At 37.1% G+C, this 25,179-nt stretch overlaps 1 protein-coding gene and 1 long non-coding RNA gene across 13 annotated transcripts in view; one reads left to right on the forward strand and one right to left on the reverse strand.

Moving 5' to 3' along the window:
- Nucleotides 1–24,353, reverse strand: LOC141570574 (uncharacterized). Of its 2 annotated transcripts, XR_012494721.1 has the most exons (4): nt 24,167–24,353; nt 21,327–21,523; nt 6,236–6,457; nt 1–408 (listed from the first exon to the last, which is right to left on the reverse strand). It is a non-coding gene; the product is annotated as an uncharacterized LOC141570574 (long non-coding RNA). The 2 variants fall into 2 exon arrangements; XR_012494720.1 differs by lacking the exon at nt 21,327–21,523.
- The window catches only part of CSNK1G1 (casein kinase 1 gamma 1), a 157,291-nt gene that overhangs the window by 80,678 nt on the left and 51,434 nt on the right, over nt 1–25,179 (forward strand). For all 11 annotated transcript variants that reach the window (XM_074327582.1, XM_074327585.1, XM_074327581.1 and 8 more), the window contains 2 exons: nt 5,372–5,412; nt 11,156–11,225. In XM_074327582.1, coding sequence (XP_074183683.1) covers nt 5,372–5,412; nt 11,156–11,225 — 111 coding nt within the window. The remainder of the gene's footprint in view (nt 1–5,371; nt 5,413–11,155; nt 11,226–25,179) is intronic.

A 25,179-nucleotide genomic window follows, 5' to 3' on the forward strand; every position in this document is an offset into this window, starting at 1 on the left:
ATGTGTTCAGTTCTTTTGGTGCCCTTAGAGGAAATAAGCAAAGACAAGCAAGCTAGCATTTTGTGATGTATCAGCCATCATGTTTGGTGTTACAGGCTGTCTCATTTATTACATTCTTTTATACAGATATGAAAATTGAAGGTGAGGGCCATTTCATCATTTGTCTGTTATTTTTAGATGTAGTGAGAACTTGGAGGAAGGCATCATGGTGGAGTGGCAGGATCGTTGTCTACTCTCCTGGTTCTCTTTCTTTTCTCCATTATTTAAGAGCATCATTTTTGATCCTTCTCTTTTCCTTATCCCTTATGTTTACATGTAATCCAAAGGTGGTCCGTTTCTTCTTCGAAATGCGTTGATTATAAACCCTATTTTTTAAGTCATTCTCTTTTAGAAATTATTGCTTCGTATCTGCAATAATAATAGGAATAATAAAAATTAGATTTATCTAGCACCTTACAGTTCACAAAGTATTTTCACATATTCTAACTCATGTAGTCTTCATAACCACACCGTATGTGGTAGATGTTGTTCTTCTAATGTTGTGCTATAAAAACTTCCTATTCATCTTATTTCTAGTTATTCTCTTACACATTGGGACCAGGTTAGTATTTTTAAAACAAACTTTCACCATTATGCTTTTTCTCTTAGCACCAGACCTTTGGTAGTTTCCCAGCAAGATGAATAATGAAATCGAAATTCCTGTATTTCCAGTTAGGATTATCCATAATCTGATTGTAAACTAGCCTTTTTTTGGGGGGTGGGGTGGCTAGAACTTTCTCAGAACCTTCTCTGTATATCAAGTCAATTTGGTTCACTTCAGCAAGCATCTCTTACCTGCCATATATCTAATACTATGTTTGTCGCTAGGGATAAAAAGATGAGTTGAACATTCTTCTTGTCCTGAGAAAATTCACTGCCTGGTGGAGGTAAAAAGATATATACATAACTAATTATAATACATGTGGAAGTTTACAGAACTGGATGCTGCCTCAGTTTTATAAAGTATATTTAGAAAAGGGATTTTTTTTTTTAAGGCATAAAAACACAAGGAACCAAAAAAATGGAAAAGAAGATAAAAACAGATGAGAAATGTTAGCAAAATTTTGAAAGCTGGAAAACATAGTTCAGTGGTAACTGACATAGCAGTCCAGAGAAAGTTGAATGATTGAAAGGATAGCCCAGTTTGTAACATAAAATACATCAGAGAGGCTCAAAAATTAGAGACGCTGGGAACTTCTGAAAGTTGGGATGCAGAGCTAAAAACAGGAAGCCTAGCTGTAGGTCTGTTTATGAAGCAGTGAATCGCTAAATCCCCCTCCTCCCTGGTATGGCCTCGCTGACAGGTACCCTTTCCCACCCTCATGGGAGATGGAAGGTTCACACTGTTGAAACTGAACTGCTCTGTGAAAATTGGGCTGCCCAGCTGAACTCAAGGAAAATGAGAACGTTTTATCTCCACTGATTAGTGAGACCTGGACTATATGGAAGAAGCAGATCCATAAGTGCCTGGGATTTCTCTGAACATTTTTTCTTCAAAAAAAAATTTATGCACAATTTCTGTAACATAGTAAATTTGTTTTACTATAAAGTTTTCCCCCAAACCCTTAAAAGTGATGACTTATTTGTCCTTTAGCTTGTGCCCTGGCACACCTCCATGTAACCTTGGTTGTGCATAACTTAGAGTAAGAAGCTGGCATTCCTGGTAGTTCATATTCTGTCCCTTTTGGATCTATCTGGCTTTACTTCTCCCCATTTCTCCCCATATACCTTGTGCTGTGTTCTTATTGGTCCACTCACACAGTATGTCAAAATCTGTGCATTATGTCTCCATCTCACTGTTGAAATTAGTAGTTTTTGTAAGACATTCCCTTTATTTTTCTCCTGTTTGTCCTTTAAGGCTCACCTCGAGGGCCACTTGTGCCCATGTGCTTTATGCTCCCTCATCCGAGCTCCTCTACTGACTTGCTCTTATTTCTTTAACACTCATCACATTATGTGATTTATTTAACAAATTTTTTGCCACTATGTGCAAGGCCCTGCATGAGAAGCTAGAATACAGTCTCTGAGATGTGAGAACTGAGTGTCACTCATCTTAAATGTCTGATATCTGCATACGATGGGTGTTAAAGTTTTCAAATGCTTTCCCCTACCTCTGGTGCCTTATTTTTCTAGTTAATCTTTTCTCCTTCCTCACAAATGGTTATTCAGACAGATCTGATCATGTCACTACCCTACTCAAAAACCTTTTCTTTTAAACTTTAAATAGCATTGAGGACTTTCTTATGTGAACTCAGGCTTACTTTTCTAGTCTCTTTTGCTGCCCTAACCACTCCTTCCCCTCCCTACACCTTTTTGATCCTCATGGTGCAATTTATGGTCCATCTACTCCAAGCCCACTCACCATTCTCAGCCTGCACCATGTACTTTCTAATTTTTCGTTTGTTTGCTTCTGCAGTTTCTTCTCTCTGAGATGCCTTTCTCTCTTCTTTAACGTAAAATTTTACTCATTTTTTAAGATTCTGGGGGGAAGTGGCTGGGGCAAAAAAAGGAAGAAAAGAATTTCCTTCCTAAGACTCTTGTAATTACCTTCTCGTTTTCTTGCTCACAGATCAGAATCCAGGTTTATTACATTACTTACACTACCACTCACTCCAGGGGATCTGTTACTTGAAGCATATACTTCAAGTATTAATTCTTTAACAGTGAAGGCATGCTGTATTCCAAATGAGTAAGGGGTGAATTTTGGTGTCCCTACTTCCCTACCCTCCACCAAGTAGTTCTTAATGGTAAAACTGGGGTGTGGGTGTCCAATTCAGAAAGATCTCCTAAACACATATACAATTTTAAACTTGACTGTTTTCCTTTAAGTGATACTAAGTTCTTAGGGTCAGCTGTGTGCTAAAATTGGCTTTAGGTCACAATAACATTGCTTATACAGAGTCTGGAAGGGCTCTCCTGAAAAACCTTTATGCACTATGGTATCTGCTGTGGAAGAAGTCAGTGGCCAATTTGTAGTTTTAATCTCCCTGGGAGTAGTTTTGATCTGCTAGGTAATTTTAATCTGCCTAACTTAATACTTCACCTATTTCTCTCCCAGTGGTACCCTTTTCAGAATTTCCTGAAATATATATATATTTTAATTTTTTTATGCTAACATTAATTAGAAACACAAATTAACTTTTAGAAGCTAAATGTGGTTAATGTATAAAGAAAAAGTGCCTATTTTCTACTTTTGCTCCTTTAAAAAAGAAGTTGTTCGGGCCGCCAGTGGCTCAGCTGTTTAGAGCTCTGTGTTCCTACCGAAGTCGCCGGTTCGATTCCCATATGGGCCAGTGAGCTGCGTCCTCCACAACTAGACTGAGAACAGCAGCTTGACTTGGAGTTGGGGGGGAAAGGGGAAATAAAAAAAGAAGTTGTTCATCTTATAATGGTTTCTTAGGTGTTTGGCAACCTGTGAGTCTTCTTTATTATTTTATTGGCAGACAGAAGTTATTCCTAAATTAGTATACTCTTCAACACATAAGAGTATTCAGCAACCTTATAGCAGTATTAAAAGTACAATTGTGGAGGCCGGCCCGGTGGCTCAGGAGGTTAGAGTTCCATGCTCCTAACTCCGAAGGTTGCCGGTTCGATTCCCACATGGCCCAGTGGGCTCTCAACCACAAGGTTACCAGTTCAATTCTTCAAGTCCCGCAAGGGATAGTGGGCTCCGTCCCCTGCAACTAAGATTGAATACACACCATGAGCTGAGCTGCCACTGCGCTCTTCCTGGATGGCTCAGTTAGTTGGAGCGCATCCTCTCAACCACAAGGTTGCTGGTTCGACTCAACTTCCGCAAGGGATGGTGGGCTGCTCCCCCTACAACTAGCAACAGCAACTGAACCTAGAGCTGGGCTGCGCCCTCCACAACTAAGATTGAAAGGACAACAACTTGACTTGGAAAAAAGTCCTGGAAGTACACACTGTTCCCCAGTAAAGTCCTGTTCCCCTTCCCCAATAAAATCTTTACAAAAACAAACAAACAAACAAACAAACAAAAGTACAATTGTGTAGTTTACAAAGGGTCATCTGTTGTCTAGAGCTTGGTAAAAATAAGAATTTATACTGCAAGCAGCTTTTGTTCCCAAATGAAGTTTTGTTTGTTTGTTTAAATTATAAAAACTATTATATAAAAATCAGAAAATACTAAGAAACAGTCATTTAATACCTTCATATATATCTTTCTATTATCTTTTTTCATGTATATATATTCAGCTATGTTACATATATGTGTGTATTTGTATATATATAAATAGAACATCTCTATTATTTAAAAAGTAGTCATACTACATATACCAATAACTTTTACTCAGTTAAGGTCTGGGGTGTCTGTGAAGTGGAGAGCATGGCCTTCCACAGAATACGGCACTGACAGAACTATGAGATCAAAGCACTACCCTCAAGACAGTGAGAGGCTAGCTGACTAAGGCAGGACCAATATATAAGAAGCAGTGTGACCCAGTGCGGTGGCTACACTATGCGACACACTAAACATGCAGGAGGAATGAAAGCTCAGGAGTCACCGGCGGTAGGGGGGTGAAGGAGGCTGAGTGCCCAGCACGTAATACGGGCCTGGTAAGTGAGTGTTGTGGCTCATCCTCATCCTCACTCCCAAGTTCTCAACTCGAGATGTCTAGGAGAATATCGATTCCATTTATACAAGTAGAAGAGTTGAGAGGAAAATTTGTTATTTCGGGAAGAACTTTGATATGGTTAAAAGTGTTGTCTGGGTGGAGAGCTGTTTCCAGCACATAAAGATACAGCACTAGAGTTTCTGGTGAAGAGAGTCAAGAGCTCTGAGAATCATCTCCTTATATTCCGTAGATAAGTTTTCCAAAAGGTGAGTAGGGCAATAATTGCTTTTATTTCACACTGTCCTTTATACTAACTAAAGTTGACACTAAATACCATGACAGAAAAATATAAAATCTTCATTTGTCAGTGAGTTAGAAGAAGAAAGGTTTGTGCTTATTGTGCTAAGAGTTAAAATCTCGGTGTCTTTGAAATTCTGGCATTTTTTGTTCTTGATTTGCCTCACAGCTTAATACTTGGGAAATACTAAATAACATAACGTGCATATGTTAGAGAAAAAGAGATTTGTGTTCTTTTCTTAAAAATTTCTCGTCTCTAAATTTCCAAATTCTCAAGCTGTTTCTGTCCTTGTCTTGCCTGGGTCTCATTATCTCTGTTTACCTTTTCACTTATAAATCATGTTTCATATATGTGAACAGCACTGGGAATGGGACCTTTCTCATGACCTTGTATGCTAGGATTTTGCTTTGCGTTTCCTGGGATAAATGTCACTAACACATACATTTTGCTTTTTCCCTAGGTAAAAATCTCTACACCAATGAATATGTAGCTATCAAACTGGTGAGTAGAATCTATATTTGTGATCATTATATTTTGGTGCCCTCATCCCTCACATATCTTTCTATAGGAGGTAGTGAGCATTTACAAAAATACTAATGTTTCTTTTCCTTGCGTATGATCCCACATAGTCATTTTCCTTCAACTATATATAGTGTTACAGTTATGAATCACTGTAGACTATATAACATTAGATGATGCTAACTAGAGTGTTAACAATGATGAATCAAAAAATAGTTACAAAATAGCTGGCAGCAAAAAAGTCACCGAAAGGCTAATAATTTCTGCGAACTTGGTACCTTTCACAGTGCTATTTTAAAAGATAAAATCATTTGAAAATTTTATCATTTTCTTGAATATGACTGATCCATTTTTTAAATATAAGGTATTTATTAATATACTTAATACAAATCTGAACATCTCATCATTGCGTTAAAAGGCTACCAAACACAAAAAACACATTACATGGTCAAATATGAAGCAAAGGGTTTAATTGGTTTTGTTGGTACTAATCTTATAAATAACTAACCTAGTTATTGAAAATAGTATCCTAAGAGAGGTAATGCATATATAACAATGCAGGCCAAATATTTTCTCAAAACAATATATTATTTTTGAGGATTAACAATTTTAGGAGAAACAATTCTTATGCGTAAGGTTGATACAAAACCATTTCTAGTCCTACATGAAATGTTTCATGTGACTAGTTTCTATGAAACTGTATAAAAGTGTGTCCTACTAAATCCTAGTAAGTTTCCCAGGATTCACAGGTAGTTTTGGGCTTTATTAGTTGGAAGACAGAGGAGGTAATGGTTGAAGAACATACCTTGTGACAATTGTGACAGTTGTAGTGAATTGCACTTAACCACATCCACATCTATCCTTCCTCTCATTCAGCTCGTGGGCTTGTGGAGTAGTTAGAGTTGTCTTGTGAAAAAACTGACAGTTATCAGATTGGTTTCTCCACAAAGAGGTGGGCAGGGAGCAGGGCTTGGAGAGGTAGCTGCTAGGGAACCAAGTGTTTTCTTTTGTTTATTGACTCGGAATTCTGTTGGAGAAACGGAGTCAAGAAGAGAGGTAATGCATATAACTATACAGACCAAATATTTTCTTAGAGTGACCATCAAAGAATTAACCATTTTTTAAATTTTTACAAATTTAGTTATTCTGTAAAAGTGTTTTCTAGTTCATCTGTTGTTGTTTTTTTAATTTTTTCTGTTTTACTACTTTGGTAAGTTGGAATAATTTTGATTCTTTGGGGCTAGTAACAGGAAGAAGCAGCCCCTAAAACACTTCAAAATATTGCCTCAATACTGTGTATTTGTTATTGTCCCTTTATCAAAACTCCTTTTCAGGCTTTTTGTTAGGGTCAGTGCTTTCTCTTTAGATTTTCTCCTTCCAGATTCATACTAGTCGATCTATTTTAGATAAACTTGCATAGCAAATTGTTGACATGGCTGACCATTGCATTTCACTTACATTTTATCAAATTTTTTATTCTATTTTGTATGGCCAAGAGTTAAAGCTAAAAATAGACTTCATGTCATCTAGTATGGTGTCTCAGTACCACATTTCTGTTTCAAATAAATTTTAGATAAAGGTTTTTAAAGGATAACAATCTTGTCTGTGAGCCTCCTCTCTGGCTGTTGGCCTGTATTCTCTGAGGGAGATACAAGGACAGTAATTGAGCTCTTTTCATTGCAACAGCAAAATTGGCCTTAAACATTACAGTCCTACAAGGTAGCTGTCTGCTGTCCGTTTAGGATTTCAAGCAGGCATGTGTGTTCCAGAATAATCGTGATTCTGACAAAGAGCCAGCCCTCTATGGAAATGTAATCAGCATCTGGCACAGAAATACAAGGAAGCCCAGCTGGTACTGTTTCAGTTCTACTTTGTTTGGATCGTCATTGTGAGCACGTGTTTCTTGGATATCTAGGAAGCTTTAAAAAATCATACACAATGTAAACAATATAGTGTAATGAGCCCCCCCCCCCCCTTTACCTCCACTGAGATTTCTGGGGTTATTTTTAATACAGGTTTTCTATCAATTGTTAAAAAAAAAAAAAACTCATCTCCCTGCTACGAATTTTGCTGCCTTCCAAAGCTGTAGACTGTTTGCAATGTCCTTCATCCATACTGCTGGCAGAACAGCACCTTGAAACTCCAACTGGCTGAGCGAGCTACAACTAGGTGCTGAAGGGGTTAGCTGAAGGGTGAAAGTCCTTCTGTCTTCCATAAAAAGCCCCCTCATGTCTCTTATATGTGGTATGTATGCTCACTGTCAGCCTTATAAATCTGAAGAGCTTTTGCTTTTTTTACCTGCTAGCTTTGTTACCCAAGAGCAGATTATTTCTTACGCAGATTTCCAGTGTGAAGTTTTGAGAGTATTATGTTTGAAGAAGGATCTGTTACCCCTTGTGGTTTGTCACAATCCAAAGAATGTTTCTCCAGAAAGAACACTCCTCTTTGTAGTGTTTAGGTCAACATCTGTCTGGTTCCATATTAATTTGTCACTACTATTTCTGTTTGGTTCCTTGTGAATTATTAATGATTTTGCTAAAGGACAAATTACATAATTGCCTGCTTTGATGATGATATAGTGGAAGATCTAAAACCAAGTGGAGACTCAGGAGTGATCCCTCTCTACCTGAAGAGATAAATGAATAAGGAAGTGACTACAGTATAATTAATCTTATGTATTTTCCTTTTGAATACAAGAATCTTAAGAAACTTGAAGTCCAACTCTAATGATTGCTGATTTTACAATCAAAGAGGGGTATGAGTTCTTTTTGTATAGAGTTCCTTAAGGGCATATGAAATACAGTGGGTCATCAAAATAACTTTTTGTTCAATGTCATTTCGTTTATAACGTTGATGCATTGCCATAGGAACTTAACTCTTGTTTGTATCAGTTGGAGTATGGTAAAATTGATTGCATTATGCATTATTTTGCCACAATTCCAAGAACCTATCAGCAACACTAAGTGATGACTTAACTGTTTTCCGGTCTGCATGAATTGATTTAGATAAAACCTTCCTAGAAACAAAGGGATAGACTAGATAACTTCAAGGAAACTTCTGAATTCTATGATTTATGGATTCTGTATCTTAAGAAAAGTGCAGAAAACTTCAAGTGGGTTCAGAAAGAGCCTTCAACGATTGTTAAAGAGCTAAAAAAAGTAAGACCAGTGAGTACAGGTTAAAGGAATTTGACTGAATAAATGAAGTTTAAGAAATGATTGAATAGTTTTGTTATTTGAAGAGAGCTATTGTAGTGTTCATGGGTTATTTTCTCTTGTTATTGAGGACATAAGAAAATAGGCTTAAGTTTCAGTAGTGGAGATTTAAGTCCCATATAAAGACCTTGCAAGCCATGAAATTTGTTAAACACCAGTGTGAATTATCAAAGGAAGCTATGGGTATCTTTCCTTTGAACCTATCTTAAAAATAGACAAGTAACCATTTAATGAGGAAAGGACAGTTTTTTTCAACAAATGGTGTTGGGAAAACTGGATATCCACATGCAATGTACCTGGACCCTTACGATACATCATATACAAAATTTAATTCAAAATGGATCAAAGACCTAAACATACGAGCTAAAACTATAAATCTCTTAGAAGAAAACTTAGGGGGAAGGCTTCATGACATTGGATTTGGCAGTAATCTTTGGATATGACGCAAAAAGCACAAGCAAGTAAAGATAGATAAGTTGGACTTTATCAAAATTAAAAACTTTTGTGTTTCAGAGGACTCTGAACAGAGTGAAACCCATGGAATGGAAGAAAGTATTTGAAAATCATATCTGATAAGGAATTGATGTCTAGAATTTATCGTTTTAAACATTTTTAAGTGTACAATTCAGTGGAATTAAGTACAGTCATTCACATTGTTGAGCAACCATCACCACCATCCATCTCCAGAACTTTTTCATCTTCCTCAACTGAAATTATATACATTAAACACTGTCTGTTCCCTTCTGCCCCTGGCTTCTGGCAGCCACCATTCAACTTTCTTTGTCTCTATGAATTTGACTACTCTACAAGTGGAATGACACAGTATTTGTCCTTTTGTGTCTAGCTTATTTCGCTTAGCATAATGTTTTCAAGATTCATGTTGTAGCATGTGTCAGAATGTCCTTGTTATAGCTGATAATATTTCATCTTATGTATACAACAGTGTGTACCCACATTTTGTGTATCTGTTCATTTATTGATAGAAACTTGGGTTGCTTCCACCTTTTAACTACGTATTGTGAATAATGCTGCTATGAACAGGAAAGTGGGATTGCTGGATCATATGGTAATATTTTGTGTTTTTTTGAGAAATTGCCATACTGTTTTCCACAATGGCTGTACCATTTTACATTCCCACCAGCAATGCACAAGGATTCTAGTTTCCCCACGTCCTTGCCAATACCTGTTATTTTCTGTGTTGTTGTTTTTTTTGTGTGTTTTTTGTTGTTGTTGTTTTTTTGTGGTTGAGACGATGCGCTCCAACCAACTAAGCCATCCCGGAGGCAGCTCAGCTCAAGGTGCCGTGTTCAACCTTAGTTGCAGGGGGCGCTGCCCACCATCCCTTACGGGACTCGAGGAATTGAACTGGCAACCCTGTGGCCGAGAGCCCACTGGACCATGTGGGAATCGAACCGGCAGCCCTCGGAGTTAGGAGCACGGAGCTCTAACCGCCTGAGCCACCGGGCCGGCCCTATTTTCTGTGTTTTTGATAATAGCCACCGTAATGAGTATGCAGGTGTATCTTTTAGGGTATTGTTTGATTTTCTTGTTACTTAGTTGCCTGGTGGACTGTCAATTCAGAAAAATTAACCAGCCAATTCTTGAAGTTTGGTGTAAAGCAAAGTGTGGTAGTTTGGCTGCTTTATCTCTGGGGTCTTGAGAAAATTCTATTTTTTGAAAACTTACCCATATTGATTAAAGTTACATATTTTAATTGCATTTACAATCTTTAATTATCTTAAATGTCAAATTAAATATACATAAGAATTTTCCTACAGAATTATTGATAATATTGAAAACTGCAAATATACAGCTTTACTTACTGCCATGGAAAGATGTTATCATCACATTATTGAATTTAAAGGCACATTACAGAATAACAGATATAGTATGATATAATTTATTTAATATAGTATATTTCTGAATCTATATTTTATATAATTATATTTGTAAATAAATATTTGGAAGGACATTCACCAAAATGTTAATAGTACTTCTTTTTAAAATGATAGGATCTCACATTGATTTTAGTTTCTTCCTAATTTTTGTGCATTTGAAATTTTCTTCCAGAGCATATATCGTTTTTCTAAAAAATATAAAACTGCATACACCCAAAATTCACAGTAAAACAAGCAGGAAATACATGCCTGTATTTAATTAAAAGGACTGGCATCTGGTTTCCAAAGAGAATACACTTCAGGAGAATACTTCATGAGAGAGCTATCCTTGAATGGTGGATACAGAGTATTTTTACCTATCGCTTCTCGGCCTTTTGGCTAAGATCAAGTACAGAGTATTTTTACCTAAATATTAATGGAAGGCATTATATGTGATTCAGCTTCATCTTCCCCCTAGCTGTGATTTTTAAAGAGAAATTGATAAGAAAATGCTATCATGTATGTATCGTCTCTAAAACATTACGTGGCCTTGGCTCTGGTTTACTCTGAAAACCTAGGAATAAAAAAATTGTTTATCTAAATCTGATCACAGTATCTCTTCTTGAATTTCAGGAACCAATAAAATCACGTGCTCCACAGCTTCATTTAGAGTACAGGTTTTACAAGCAGCTTGGCAGTGCAGGTAAGTCAAGTCTGTTTTCTCCATTTATTTAACATATAGCTTACTGGAAGCCCTAATATATGCAAACTCTTTTCTCCACTTTACCTTTTTATATCTCTCCTGCTTCCTGGATAGGTCAATGAACACAGTCAACTGAAAATCTACTTGCTCTCTGGCTCCTGGAGGGGCAGTTGAGTTGATTGGGGATTTGCGATGCCATTACTGTGCCTGCAAACCAACCTTTGAATGCTTTCACCCACCTGAAATACACATGGTTTATTCATTCTCTTTTCATTGCTTCGAAGAAAGGAGGAGGGGTTGTTATTTGCAAGCTGTATTTTACTACATTGAGACTATATCCGTTTCAAAGACATACTAAAACACATGTTCCGGAATACCGTTAACTGTCATTTTATCCATTGTTCTCATTAATTTGGAAAACCTACCTATATGATTATAATAACATGTGACCGTTGAGGATCTTTTAACATTAAGTTTTTAATTTTTAAAAACATGCCTATTTTTCACCTAAAAGCTTTAATTTTTGAAATATCTTACTGGCTTCCTGAAAAATATCTTGACTAAGCAAATGTTACCAACCTTAAGGAGATTGTACCTATAGTGTACCTCTCACAGAAGATGAAATCCTTCAGCGCTAGTTTTATTATTTGACATTAGTAAACATTCCTCTGCTTTATGCTTTCTTCAGTGTGACGGTTTTGTATGAATGACTGAAACATGGTTTCTATTTCAAGTACCACTATTGAAGGTACTATTGAGGGAATTTGAGTTTCACTTTCTAGATTATATAGAATTATTTAAGAGCCACTGGGTGTTATTCAAGTTGTCTTACATTCTGACCATGTCAGTAATCAGCCATATTTATAACGTAGGGAGGCCAGGTTGGACATATGTCCTTCGTTGAATCTAACGTGACTAGTTGCTCACAGGAGCCTGTTAGTATGTGCGTATATCTGTTCATTGACTGTATGCTTAAATATGGAGTGTTCCTGGCATAGGATTTAAGATTGGCAACTGAGTTCATAGGATGTATATATAACTTGAGATTTGTCTTTCCAAAACTAAATTTTAAATGGCTATTAAGTTCTTTCTGGTTTCATAAATTTCAGGGTGATAATTATCACAGCTCACTTAAAATAAACATGTCTGTACCTGTCTCACAAATCTAAAGCATAGTTAAAAACATGCCAGATCCAATCCAACTTAGAAGTTTAAGTGGCCTGAGGAAAGTGACCAGGCCATTTCACAGGATTTCCTCTGGAAGCCCTTCCAAAGAGACGAGATCAGGCAAATGTTTACTTTTCAGCATGGAGCCACAAAACCTGTTAATATAGGAGTAACATCTGTGTTGCTGGATTCAGACTGTCACCAAATATAGGAGAATGTTGCATGCAGATTCTTGAAGTTTCAGCATTCTCCATGCACTGAAAACAAGATTAAATAGGAAGAGCATTGGAGGACTTAAAAAAATTGCCTTTCACTTATGGCAGCAAAGAAAACCTGGAACCTCTGAGACTGGTGCATCCGTTGCCACCAGTGTGAATGGAAGGGCTCCTGTGTAGTGATCAGGCCAACTGATCAGGAGGCTCATACTCCAGTGGGTTGGCTCGCATAGGTCTCCCTGCCAGTGTCTCCTCTGACAATCATTTGAAAGTCACAAAGCCTTCCAGGTCTTACTTGAAGTTCAATGGTGATTCCTGACCTGTTTGCTTTTTGAGATTGTCCACTACTCTTAAAGTAATTGTGGTAAGTGTCGTCTGAATGTTCTTGCCTGCAGCTAACAAGATAACCACAGCTTTTCCAAGATAGGAGGAGCTTGAGAGAGCTGTTACAAATTTCTACCCAGTGTAGGAATTGCTTCTTAATAACTGGTCATCCATCTCTGCTTGACTACTGCTAGCCATAGAGTTTATCTCTCTTCAAGGTAATTCAGTGTTGGAAATCGCACAGTATTGGAAGTTCTTCATATTGGGCCAAAATCTGCTGTTTCTTTCCATGGAGCTCAGAGGCATTCGTCACAATTGTTATATGCTGCCCCCTCCACCACTCAGCTCCAAATCTCCTTGTAAGCCACGCATCTTCAATTCCTTGTCTTTTTGTACAATATGTTTTATAGATGCTTCACTGTCCTTGCTCCACTACCAGGTATGAATGTGTGTGTGAGGGACACACCCACACACTCACTCCCAGTTTTGTGATGTTCCTCTTAAAATGAGCCTCATAAAACAGCACCGGTATCTCTGAATATGGAGACAGGGGGGTTATTACTTTTTTTTTATCTGGATGCAATATTACCTTTAATTTAGATGAGCTGTTTTCTTTTTTTTCTTTTTTTCTTTTGTGTGTGTGTGTGTGTGTGTTTGTTTTTTGGATGAGCTGTTTTAACAGCCATTTCACATAGTTAACTTTTATGCTTTTATGGAGTTTTACTCAGCTGAAACCTTTATATATTTTATATATTAGCCACCATCAATAAAAGCTTTCTGCATTTTGTGGTTATATAATTGGTTTTGAGCACCTAAACCTCTTAGATGTCATGTTATTTTATCCCATTATTACTAAATATTGGGATATTTTTCAATCCTGATTCTGTTAACTTATGATTAAGTATTGACTGTTTTCTGAATTGTAATTGCATATCATGCCTCCGTGCCCCATAAGACTAAGCCCCTTGAGAACAAGGCATGTACCTTCTTTACCTGTGTCTCCAGTGTTGAGGCCCAGCAGAGTTCCTTCACAGAGTAGGCAGTTGGGAAGGATTTTCGTGACAGAAAGAAGTTAGGAAGGTTTGATAAGCATACCTTTTTAGATTTTTGCCAAGTTATTAATAAAAATATTCTCTGGGGATGGCCAAAAAAGGAAATTTAATTTGAAAGTAGTTCAGTTGACAAGAAAGTAAACAAGATTTTACCATGTCTCATTATAAATGTGAACATGAACAGAGCTTGTTCCTAACTCACAAGCACAAGTATTTCTCCGTTTTTCTAGAGTGTGTTCCCAGCTGCAAATGTGACTCATCAGTAATGTTTCAGCAGCCAGAGCACATATGCCACTTTCTCAGAACCAAGGTGATGTTGTGGCATTATAAACAACTTTTCATGCCAAAGACATAACAACCAAAATAACATGATCGTTTTTACTTACTAGTGCTCTGTGTGTCATACAGCACAGGCCAGTGATTTGCAGAATATTGGGTATCATGACAAGGAATACTTTTAAAAAGCCCATTATGACTTAGGTTTGCTCAAGAAATTAATCAGTGCTTACAATAAATGGATGAATTTTTTGGGGAGAAATAAGCGATAATGAATGTAAAGAATACTGCTGTTACTATTGTGACCAGAACTTGAGACTTTAAATTCCTAAAGTAGTAACTTTTGTGTTGGCTTGGGAATATGACCTTAAGTACCCAGGTCTTAATCATTTCCTTGAGTTTTTGACTCTTATATCATAGGCTCTGGAAATTCATACCCGTTTTGTACTCATGTGGAGAATAGAACAAAAATGGTAGCACTGGATGATTACAAATGTGGTTTAAGTTGGAGCTCTTCCTGATTGTCCCTTCTTTTCCTCATTTGATCTCTAACTCCTTCCCTTCCATTCCACTCTGTTTTCTAGTGGGCAGTCACACTTCAAGCTTTGTTTGCTGATCGTAGCTTTGCCATCAAGAATTTCAAGACCTGATTATTTACTTTGAGGGTTGGTATCTCCAAGATACTCAGGGAAGAAAGTAAAGGGGCTGTGAGGGCCTTGACACTGAAAATGAGCATCCTGGTCTTCCTGATAGCTGCCATTTTTCCTTTTTCTGCTTATTGTAGAAGCCAAATTATAAAAATTAAAGGATATTTTGAAAGGAAATGATGATGATCCATACTCGTATACCACCCTAACTCAGCTACATTTCATTTGAATATTTCTGTCCTTTTCATATGCAGATGTGTTTCATGGCTAATCTCAGGTCATGTACAGCTGCACGTCTTCTTCCACTTAACATGATAACATTTGTCATGATGCTGTGGAGTCTTCATGTTTCTAATAATTGTATAATATCCTATTGGCTTCAGAGATCATAATTTAGGCATCAATTTTATGTTGTCAGATATTTAGATTGTTTTTATCTGAGGAAGTCATTTCCCCTCTTGATTTCTGATACATGAGTATTGTGACTCAAAACTTTCATATGTTCTCCCATTTACTCCCCATATGATATGTGATGATTTTCAGATGTTGAAAGAGCTATAAATGATAGATTCAGTTTATTCCAAATGATTCTAGAACAAAAAATATTAAAAGAAATTACAGAAGACAAAGTTTGTCTTTGTGTAACAGAACAGTGTGAGAGTAATCTATTTTCATCAGTATGCATCTGGATAAATGATAATATATTTATTTATACTATGGAATTAGCTCTAAAAAAAAAAGGTAGAGTCCTATATACTAATGGAAAGATGTCCCAATATATTTTTAAGTGAAAAGGTTTGCAGAACAGTATAACGTGATCGGTATTGTGTAATATAAGAAATATGCACATATATAAAATACAGATATGTCCACATAAGCATAGAAACTATCTGAATGGATATGCAAAAAATTTAATAACGAATACCTTTGAAGAGTATGATTAGAAATGGGAAGCAGTGCCACTTTTAAGTTTTCACTTTAATTCTTTGTTACTATTTGCGTTTTTCTGTCCTGAGCATTATTATTATAACTGAATTTTTATATTTAATACAAATTATTTGTTTTATTTTGAATTCATTGTTGTATAGTATGTACTAATTTCTGAAAAAACTGCACAGTGGATTTATGGTCTCTCTCTTACCTCTGTCATCACCTAGCAACCTATTTCTGTCTCCATTTATCCTGAGCCATGTGTTAACAGTTTCAGGCATAAGATCAACAAATGATAATAAAATGGTGCAATACCTCGTTTCCTTTCTTTCCAAACACCTCATAGGACCGAAAAAAGCAAATTGTGAAGTGAAATAAGCTGTCTTATGCAATGATTTCCTATCTCTTGGGGGAGGGCAGTTTTTAAGGCAGAAGTTGAACAGTTACACATTCTGAATGTTATGAGGGGGGTTTGTGCACGGGGTAAAAAGAATACCTGACTTTTTAAGACTTATTTGAACTCTAAGATTATATTAAAAACTCTTAAAAACCACGTGTTACTGTACAGGAAACATCCTGGTACAGCAATTTATTACACTTGGTATTTTCCTCAGTTTCAGAAGACAAGCTTGTTTTTTACAATTTATACATTATAAATATAACCCTGGCAAAATGGACATCCAATGGTCAGTGAATCAAAATGTGAACATTATCCAGTGTTTCACATAATTGGATAGCTGGGGGCAGGGTAGGTTTTTATTAATATTTGGAAATTATGGTTCAAGTGACTGAACCTGAGATTGCTGGAGAATTTCCAAATTTATTACAAAGCAAAACAGTAGTTTGAAATGTGAATGAAACTGCAACTATATGTAATGACTATGAAAAAAATACATTATTCTTTTCCTCACTATTGTAAAGTCAGTTTTGTTTATTTATGATTTTTTTTAAGGAGGGCGCTGCTCACAGTGGCCCATGCGGGGATCGAACCGACAACCTTGGTGATACCAGCACCACGCTCTGACCAAATGGGCTAACCGGTCACCCCGGAAAGTCAGTTTCAGATTTTTCTCTGTGACTAAAGCAAATACATTCTTCAGTTTTTTTATGCTTCATTCCTTCTTATATCACTGTGTTTAGATTTTTCAAAGCATAAAAGGCTTTGGCATCTAGCACAATTATGTTTTTCAGATGTAGTTTCTATAGATTGTTCTGAATACACAAGATTAGGAGTCAGGGACTTAAAGATTAACTCCAGATTCCCTGCTTGCCCTCCTGGTAGCTTCAGTATTTGTTTGGTACAATGATCCAGCTTCATAAGAAAGAATAGCAGTATTTAATCATGGTAATTAAAGGCTATAAGCCTTGCAGACAGCAGATAAAACCTCCCTGTGAATTATAACCATTTTCCTTATTTTCTTATCATTTTCTTCAGTCATCAGTGTTGTGTTAATTGTATTACAGTCGCTACGGGTAAGTCCCAAACTTATTTTCCTGTTATGGGACTGTTGTTAGGTTTCTCCATGCTCTCAGGGTCCTTTTACCTAGGAGAATGTATACACTGTCAATTTTTCAAATTCCCAGACCACATCTCTTTTATCCAGTACACCTCCCACTTTGGCTTGTGTCTGACACACAGGACCAAGACTTGGTGGATGACAAGTTTGGGGCAGAGATCGGCAAAACCAGGGGCCTAAACAGACAGGCAGCCTAAACATAGTAGAGGCGCGATAGAAGCATGAAGGTTCATAGTTAGGTATGGGCTAGCCCCATGATAAGGGCCTCGTATAGTATATTTTGGTAATTAAATAAAAGATGAATAAACCAGTGCCAAGCATGCAGCAGAAGTGGCAGGAGAAGGGAGGGAGAAAAAGGGACTGAGATCGCAAGGGCAGGAACAAATGAAAGAGGATGGGGAATAGGCAAATGGCAAGAAAATAGAACCACAGATACAGAAAGGAGAATGCAAGTTGATAAAATATGGTGGAGGCCTCTGACTTAGGTACAAGGAGCCATAAAGCTGACCTCTATTACTGTTCTCAGAGTTACCTGTTTCTTAGGAACGGTGGTTTTGAATAATAGCTTTGACATTTTTAGTAAAAGTACTAGAGTACTAGGTTATGGTAATAATTCCCACCACTTCACTTGGTGTTTAGAAAGACCTAACTGTAATATAAACGGATACTACAATGATCTCTTTTCTTCTGGACCCTTCTTAATTGTATTGAGAGGTTTTAAATGTAGTGGAGAAACTCATGTTGCTGTGCTTTAAACACTTAATTCCACTGCAACCTAGCAACGTGCCTGGGAAAAATTCTCAAGGGCTCTAGGAATAAATATCATATCATAGCTGATCTAAGCCTGAGCTGCCATATCTTGGCTTTCTAGCAGCTCTTCTAATCTAATGGCCATTCTGCTTTGGCTCTCTTCTAAAGGAGATGCTAAACCAAGTTTAAAAAGACAGCAAGATACTTATTGAAATTTCACAATGTGACAAAGTCTAGGCAAAATCTCATTGGTCAGAGAATGCAAGTGAACTTAAGTACCCAGTAGGTACTTTATATGTTATTTTATTTTTCCCATTTTTGAGCTCAGGGAACTTTCCCAGGGTCACACAGTAAGCAAACCTGAGGTAGGACTCTGTTTGTCCCATGTTTTTGTACAGATTTTTGTCTTGTGTGAATACATATAAATATACCCATATGTATGCCTGGAGCCTTCCATCCATTATCCCTTACCTAATTATGATAGAGTGGTGTAAAATAGACACAAAAGTGTTTAATTGAAGCAAAGGCTCAGACCTTCCCACCAGTGAAGGAGTAGGATTTCTTGTGTCACATAGTGCCCCAAATTTCAAGCCTTAGAGAAGGCTGCCTTTGTTACCTCCAAAACCTTTTATGGCCTTGGGCAGCCTAGGTTTTGAAACATTTCTTTCCAAAGTAAGTTAATCATTTATGTTGAATACATATGCCATGTATATAACTGAGAAGCTCAGAGCTACCCTATGCAAGCCATTTTCACCCACTGAAACCTTTATTCCGTGAATAAAGAAAGTGTTCATAGAGTTGATGGGGCTCTGCTATTTTGAAGTTTCTAGGAGGGAATGGTTTTATTATATATGTCATCAAAAAAGATAGCAGGTGCTAGTTGGTACCAGAAAAAGCTTTGAATCTCGGCAACTGTGAAATTAACAAGAACATGGTTCTGCTTCAACGGAGCATAGATCTGAAGAAAATCATAAGAAAGTCTGAGATTTACAAAACCTTTCTATAATTTGAACTTCCTGAGGAGTAGGTTATAAACAAGCTGGGCAAACATAGGAAGCAGAATACAGGAAAATTAAGAATAAGAACATCTGAAGAGACACTGAAACGATGGAAATTTTACTTAAAATAGAAGTGAATCATGTATCAAGTGTAGTTGGGAACAAGTAATATATCTCAATTTAGATGTCTAATAGTTACTGTGTTTCCCCGAAAATAAGACCTAGCCAGACCATCGGCTCTAATGCAGCTCTTGGAGCAAAAATTAATGTAAGACCCGGTCTTACTTTAATATAAGACCAGGTATAATATAGTATAGTATAATATAATACAATACAATATAATATAATATAATATAATATAATATAATATGCCAGGTTTTATACTAATTTTTGCTCCAAAAGATGTATTAGAGCTGATGGTCTGGCTAGGTCTCATTTTCAGGGAAACACGGTAGGAGTGGTTAAGGAATTTAGAAGGAATTTTTGGGTCTTCACCTGGGTAGAAAGTTTTCATAACAAGAAAAGAAAGGGTGAAAAAGTGATCTTGGTACAGAAAGTGAAATCTGGATCCTTTCTTGCTATGTATAAGTTTCCAGAAATCTCTCTGCCAGGGATATTATAGAGGGAGGAGACTTAGACGACTAAATTCAGGGAAACTGATCTTAATTAGTATAAACAGGCAGCCTTGAAATTACATTTTAAGGACTGTGGAGACGTAGACACTTGCCATTTCTAATTACAGGCAATGTGAATAAGTGGAGACAGCCAAGAATTGGAGCGAGGGGAAAAGTTGAGCCTAATTTTTCCAGCTGTTTCTCCATGACTCAGTATTAACCATGTGCCCATGCTGTGCCTCAGTTTCCTTATTCAGACAACAGGAAAACCTGTTTCTTATCGAGTTTGCAGACCTGCTGGGGTTGAATGAGGTAATGTCTGTAAAGGCCTTGAATTCTTAAGGGAAAAGTGCTTTATAAACACAAGGCAGTATTGTTTTACTTTGAGACTGAAGATCTAACTTTCCTGTAGAAATGGAAATATCCTATTTACATTTTTCATAGCTTTAAAGAATATCAGAATGAAGATATAACAGTTTCATTGTTGTAGACTTTCTGATGTTTGCTCAAGCAGTCGTCACTTGATTATTTCCCAGTCCTTTCTCTGAAATAGAGCAGAATTCCAGCTATGGTGAACCCAAAACATCTGTCAGCTTGAGGGAGGTGTTTGTTTCTTTCAGAGGAGCTGGATGTGGTCAGGTTGAAATACAGTTACGCTCATTCGCACCTCTTTAGTGAGAATGAACATTGTTACTTCCACAGCTCCACAGCCTTTAATGCCAGTTTGGAGGGTACACTTGGCCACAACTGTCTTTTAATACCTGGGAAAAGAACCCCAGGGAAAAAAAGACCAAATTGCCATACCTATTTTTGTTCTTTTGTAAAATGGAGTTGAAGCCTTTATGCAAGGACCAGGCCAACTGATTCACTTAATGTTTGGTCCTTATCATAACTGGATTCATTTATGAATCCTCAAAGAAAGTGGTGTTTCTAGTGCTGAACTACAGACACAGCACAAGTTTTGTTAGTGTTCTGTGGGAATGTTCGTGAATATCACTGCCCCCCAAAAGGAAGGATCCACGTATTGAGCTACTTCCTGCCTCCAGTGTGGAAGATGAGATTTCTGATGAAGCCAGATAGCGTAAAAGAACAGGTAGTAAATATTTCAGGCTTTGTGGGTCATTGGTCTTTGTTGTAACTATTCAACTTTGTCCTTGAAGTACAACAACAGCTATAAACAATATCTAAACAAATGAGCTGTATTCCAAGAAAGCTTTAGTCATGGACACTGAAATTTGAACTTTATGGAATTTTCACGTATCAGGAAATCTTTAAGTTTTCAAATGTTTTCAAATGTAGAACCCATTCTTAGTTTTCTAATCATACAAAAGTAGAGGGGCCAGATTTGACCTATGGGCTCTATCTAATTTGCTGACTCCTGCCCTAGTGTGTCAGTGACCAAACTCCTTATTCCTTTTTATCACCCCATTTAGTCTGCAGAATAAGGAAATGACCTCAGAGAAGTATATGCCACCCTGGAGGCACTATAATGACAGCGCTTAGAGACAGAAAACTGTATCACTCTCACTATGGACTTTTCACAGTGGAATATGCTACTGGATTATGAGTTTTTTAAGGACAAGAAGTATCTTGTATTCATTATAGTATTACTTGCATATCACTTGATCCAAAGAAGAGACTCAACAAATGTCTGGTAAATTGATGAAATCTCAGTATATAATCTCTTGGAGCAGTATTTCATTGGTAGTGAGGTCACTAAGTTAAGTTGCAGCTTCTTTCTTTCATGAGTACACTCTCCAAACTCTCAGCCTCTTCTTTATTTGCTTGTGCCAACAATCTTTAATTAACTGTGTTAAGGAAGCAAAATACAGGTATGAATGAATAATTTAAGGTATTAGAACAAAATCCCCCAAATTATTTCTATGAGGATTTGGTATACAAATAGAGACATGTATATTTACTAGTACCTATAAACTTAGAGCATCCAAGAACTCGATGGTGAAAGTTCTGGAATTTAAGCCCTTTGAAGGTAGGAAATGAAATATGTGCAGTTCTCATCAATACCATGGCTATAGCATTGCAGATCTTCAGACATAAAGGACTCGTGAGCAGCTCGAGAATTATTTGGACACAATCATTGTCATATCTTGACAACTTTTTGCTTGGGTCCACTCTTAATAGTTACAGTTCAGAAAAGAGCACACGAGATCTCTTACTCTGCTCCCTAAAAAAAGAGAGTAACTTTAGAGAAGGAATTTGCAATCATCTACGTGCAGCTTCCTCAAAGGAAAAAACAGTTTTTCACTTAAAAGATTTCATTAAATTCTAGGGAAAACTAATATCAATGAATGTTTAGAAAAATATATGAAACAAAAATTAAACCTCTCCATTCAACACTTACTATTACCATGTGTATTTATTTAGTCTTTTTTATTTATATATTTTTCATTAAATTTTTTTCTGGTTTAAATATAAGATGGGGGTCTGTTTATCAAATGGGAAGGTGTAAATTTTAAACACTGCTGAGGTTCTTTTAGCTTTATTATCCAATATGGATTTGAGAGATGAGAATACTAAAGGAGTAAAATGAGTTAAATATCAAGTTGAATGTTATGATTGAAAAATAAAACATTGAAAATATTCTAGGAAGATAAAAATGTTACAGAATAAGTTGCTGGGGCCCATGTCTGTGATAATTTTTCATATTGAGACACTGTCATTTTGGGGACTTAATTTGAGTCTAGAGGCTTCGTTCAAAATCTCAAGATACCTCCCAGAACACCGTATTTTAGTTTCATTTGGCTTCTGGGATAATCTAATCAGTCAAATAACCAGACCACCAACAGCTGTCACAGCTCACACCTATCCACTAGTTTATAGGTATCTTATTTAAAATGCTAGGATTTCAAGGGTGACAGTTTTTCTAAGGAAACTGTTAAATACAGTGGAGTCAGTGACGTGAGGTTAGGAGCTAAAGTTAGCACAGGGGTGAAAATCACAATCAAAGTTACCCTTGAAAAATCCCGTAAGTTGCCCAGGGTGTAGAGCACAGTCTGACTGGATTTGTGTTCATGATCGTGCGTGTTCAGTAAATATGCAGTGCCCGGCATGGATGAACTGTATATACAGTGGTGTAGAGTATGTGTAGTAAGGTGTATGTCAGCAAAATGTTTTATGGTCCTTTTTATTTTCTTGGGGAGCAGAACCTGAATTATAAGTGTGCTTGAGTTGGTGAGTCAGTAGCAAGAACCTGAGATTGGTGTATGATCGGCTTCCCTGCCTTACAGTGTATGAAACAAACTTCAGACGACAAAAAGCGTGGTGTGGTCGTCTTTTCCTTTTGAAGAGTGTGTGTGCATGTGTGAGACGTTTCCAAATGTACCTACGTTGTCCAGAAAACATTTTAAAAAGATATTTAAATTGTTCTCTTGATTTTAAAACATCAGTCCAATCTGTGACTGATGCTTAATTTTGTGAAGAAAAAATAGAAAGGGTTGTTTTCATTTACTGGGCTTGGAAAGGTGTGATTCACATACTCAGTACTAATAATTGCTAGTCTTTAATGGAGCTAGTTTAGTGGTGTTAGTACCATGAATTTCTGTCCTTTCAAGGATGAAACATTATGACCTTAACCTTCATCAACTAGCTACACTAGTTAGCCAAAAAAAGGAACCAGTATTTCTGAAGCCCAACACTCGGTACACGTCCGGACTAGGATAAATTCTATGGCTGTGTGTGCTTTATGTATATTTTCCATAGTTTAGAGCAGTAAGACAATATTTCTCATATTATGGTTAATAAGGTACTTTATGGTACAGTGGAAAATAAGCAGTAAAAGTTCATATGTAATGCTGTAAGAGACTTGCTTATCTTAGAGCCAAACCTCATGTGGCCCTTCTCAGCCTCTTAAAACTTGCAAATAGCTCTAAGTCGCATGAGACATATAGAGTAATTACCTTTAATCATATGCATAAAATTTGTCCCTCTCCCTCCTGGGGAAAAAAATTCTATTTTAAAGATTTTACTGGTGAAGACTTGTTGGACCAGTAATTTCTTTCATTGCAAATAGAGTGCTGTGAGTTTATTATAGAAATTGTTTGGCCTGCATACACTTCACAGTAACACAAAGTACTAACACCTTCTCAGTGCATTGTTTTGCAAAGTGCAGAACGCTAGAGACATTTGCTCAGTGTGAAGGCAGAATTTGTTACTGGGATTTTGTCTTCTTTTAAGAAACTTCATGGAAAAATAAAATGTAAGTTTCTAAAAACAGGCCCAGCTAACTTATATGTAAGTGGACTGGGCTGGAGAGTTGTAACAAGTTCCAGAAAACTGGTACCATATACATAGTGCTTATACAGGCAGAGATTCGGGGAAGGTTGTCACCAAAGCCTGTCGGTGGGTGCTTGCTTATAAGGGACCCGACCCTCAGGGTTTTGATGCCATTTTCTTCCTTTAGTTCCAAGTCATAATTTTCTGTCTTTACTCACCCCTCTCTTACTGCGTCCCTGCAAGTTTCTCTTTCTTTCGTATCCTCACAGCCATCCTTCGGACTTTAAGAAGAGCTTCATGGCTGCCTTTAGAGAATGCTTATTAAGGAGATCAAAGTCCAGACTGAGGGCTGGAGTAAGCCCAGTATCATAAGACTGAGCGCAGCCCTCAGTCACTATCCTTCCTAACTCATAGTTTGGCGAGGTTAATCATTAAGAAGGAAGGTCTCACTCAGCATCCCCAAAGCTACGGAATACCATGGAATGAAAGAGATGAGTCATTGAAATGAATTATTCCTATGGGTTATAAAAAGGTGGAAGCATGTATTCATTGTCCTGTATTAACACTTAGCAAATTTCTTTCTAATGTTTGTCAGTTGTTGGCGAGAGAAAATATTTTTCTGAAGTTCCAGTAACAAACTACATGAGGATAGATAACTCTGCACACCAACTATCAAAACAGTGATCTAGTTGCTGGTTAAGTCCTGTTGCATTTGTAGAATATGACTTGCACATAAGCATGCTTAAGACAAAACCCACAAAACGGTGAATTTTTTATGACCAATTATATTGTCATCTTTCCACAACTCCTAAGAGTAATTTATGTTCCACCCACTGAAAAGAGTTTGTCAGCTCTGTACACCTCTGCACTCTCTTGTGCTTTCAGCAGTCTGACGTACTTTTAACTTTTCCCTTCATTTTCCTCTGTCTTTATACTTCATACTGCTTTAATTCATCATTGCTTACCACCCTGTGGCAATTTCTTACTAATAATGACTTCAGTCATAGTGCCAGAGGAGGGAGTTTTCATGAACAGAAACACTGAGCATCAGCTGCGGCCAGAGCGCTATGCTGATTCATCTGAGGACCACAGACTTATAAATAAGATGGTCTCTGACCTGCAGGACACTGAGCCTCATTGGAAAGAAAATGTAATGTTTACTGATTGTAAGACACTGTCGTGCAACTCTCAAGGGGCTCGCAAATGTGTCTAACCATAATGCAAACTGAAA

This window comes from Rhinolophus sinicus, linkage group LG03 (assembly GCF_036562045.2).
Source record: "Rhinolophus sinicus isolate RSC01 linkage group LG03, ASM3656204v1, whole genome shotgun sequence".
Classification (NCBI taxonomy): domain Eukaryota; kingdom Metazoa; phylum Chordata; class Mammalia; order Chiroptera; family Rhinolophidae; genus Rhinolophus; species Rhinolophus sinicus.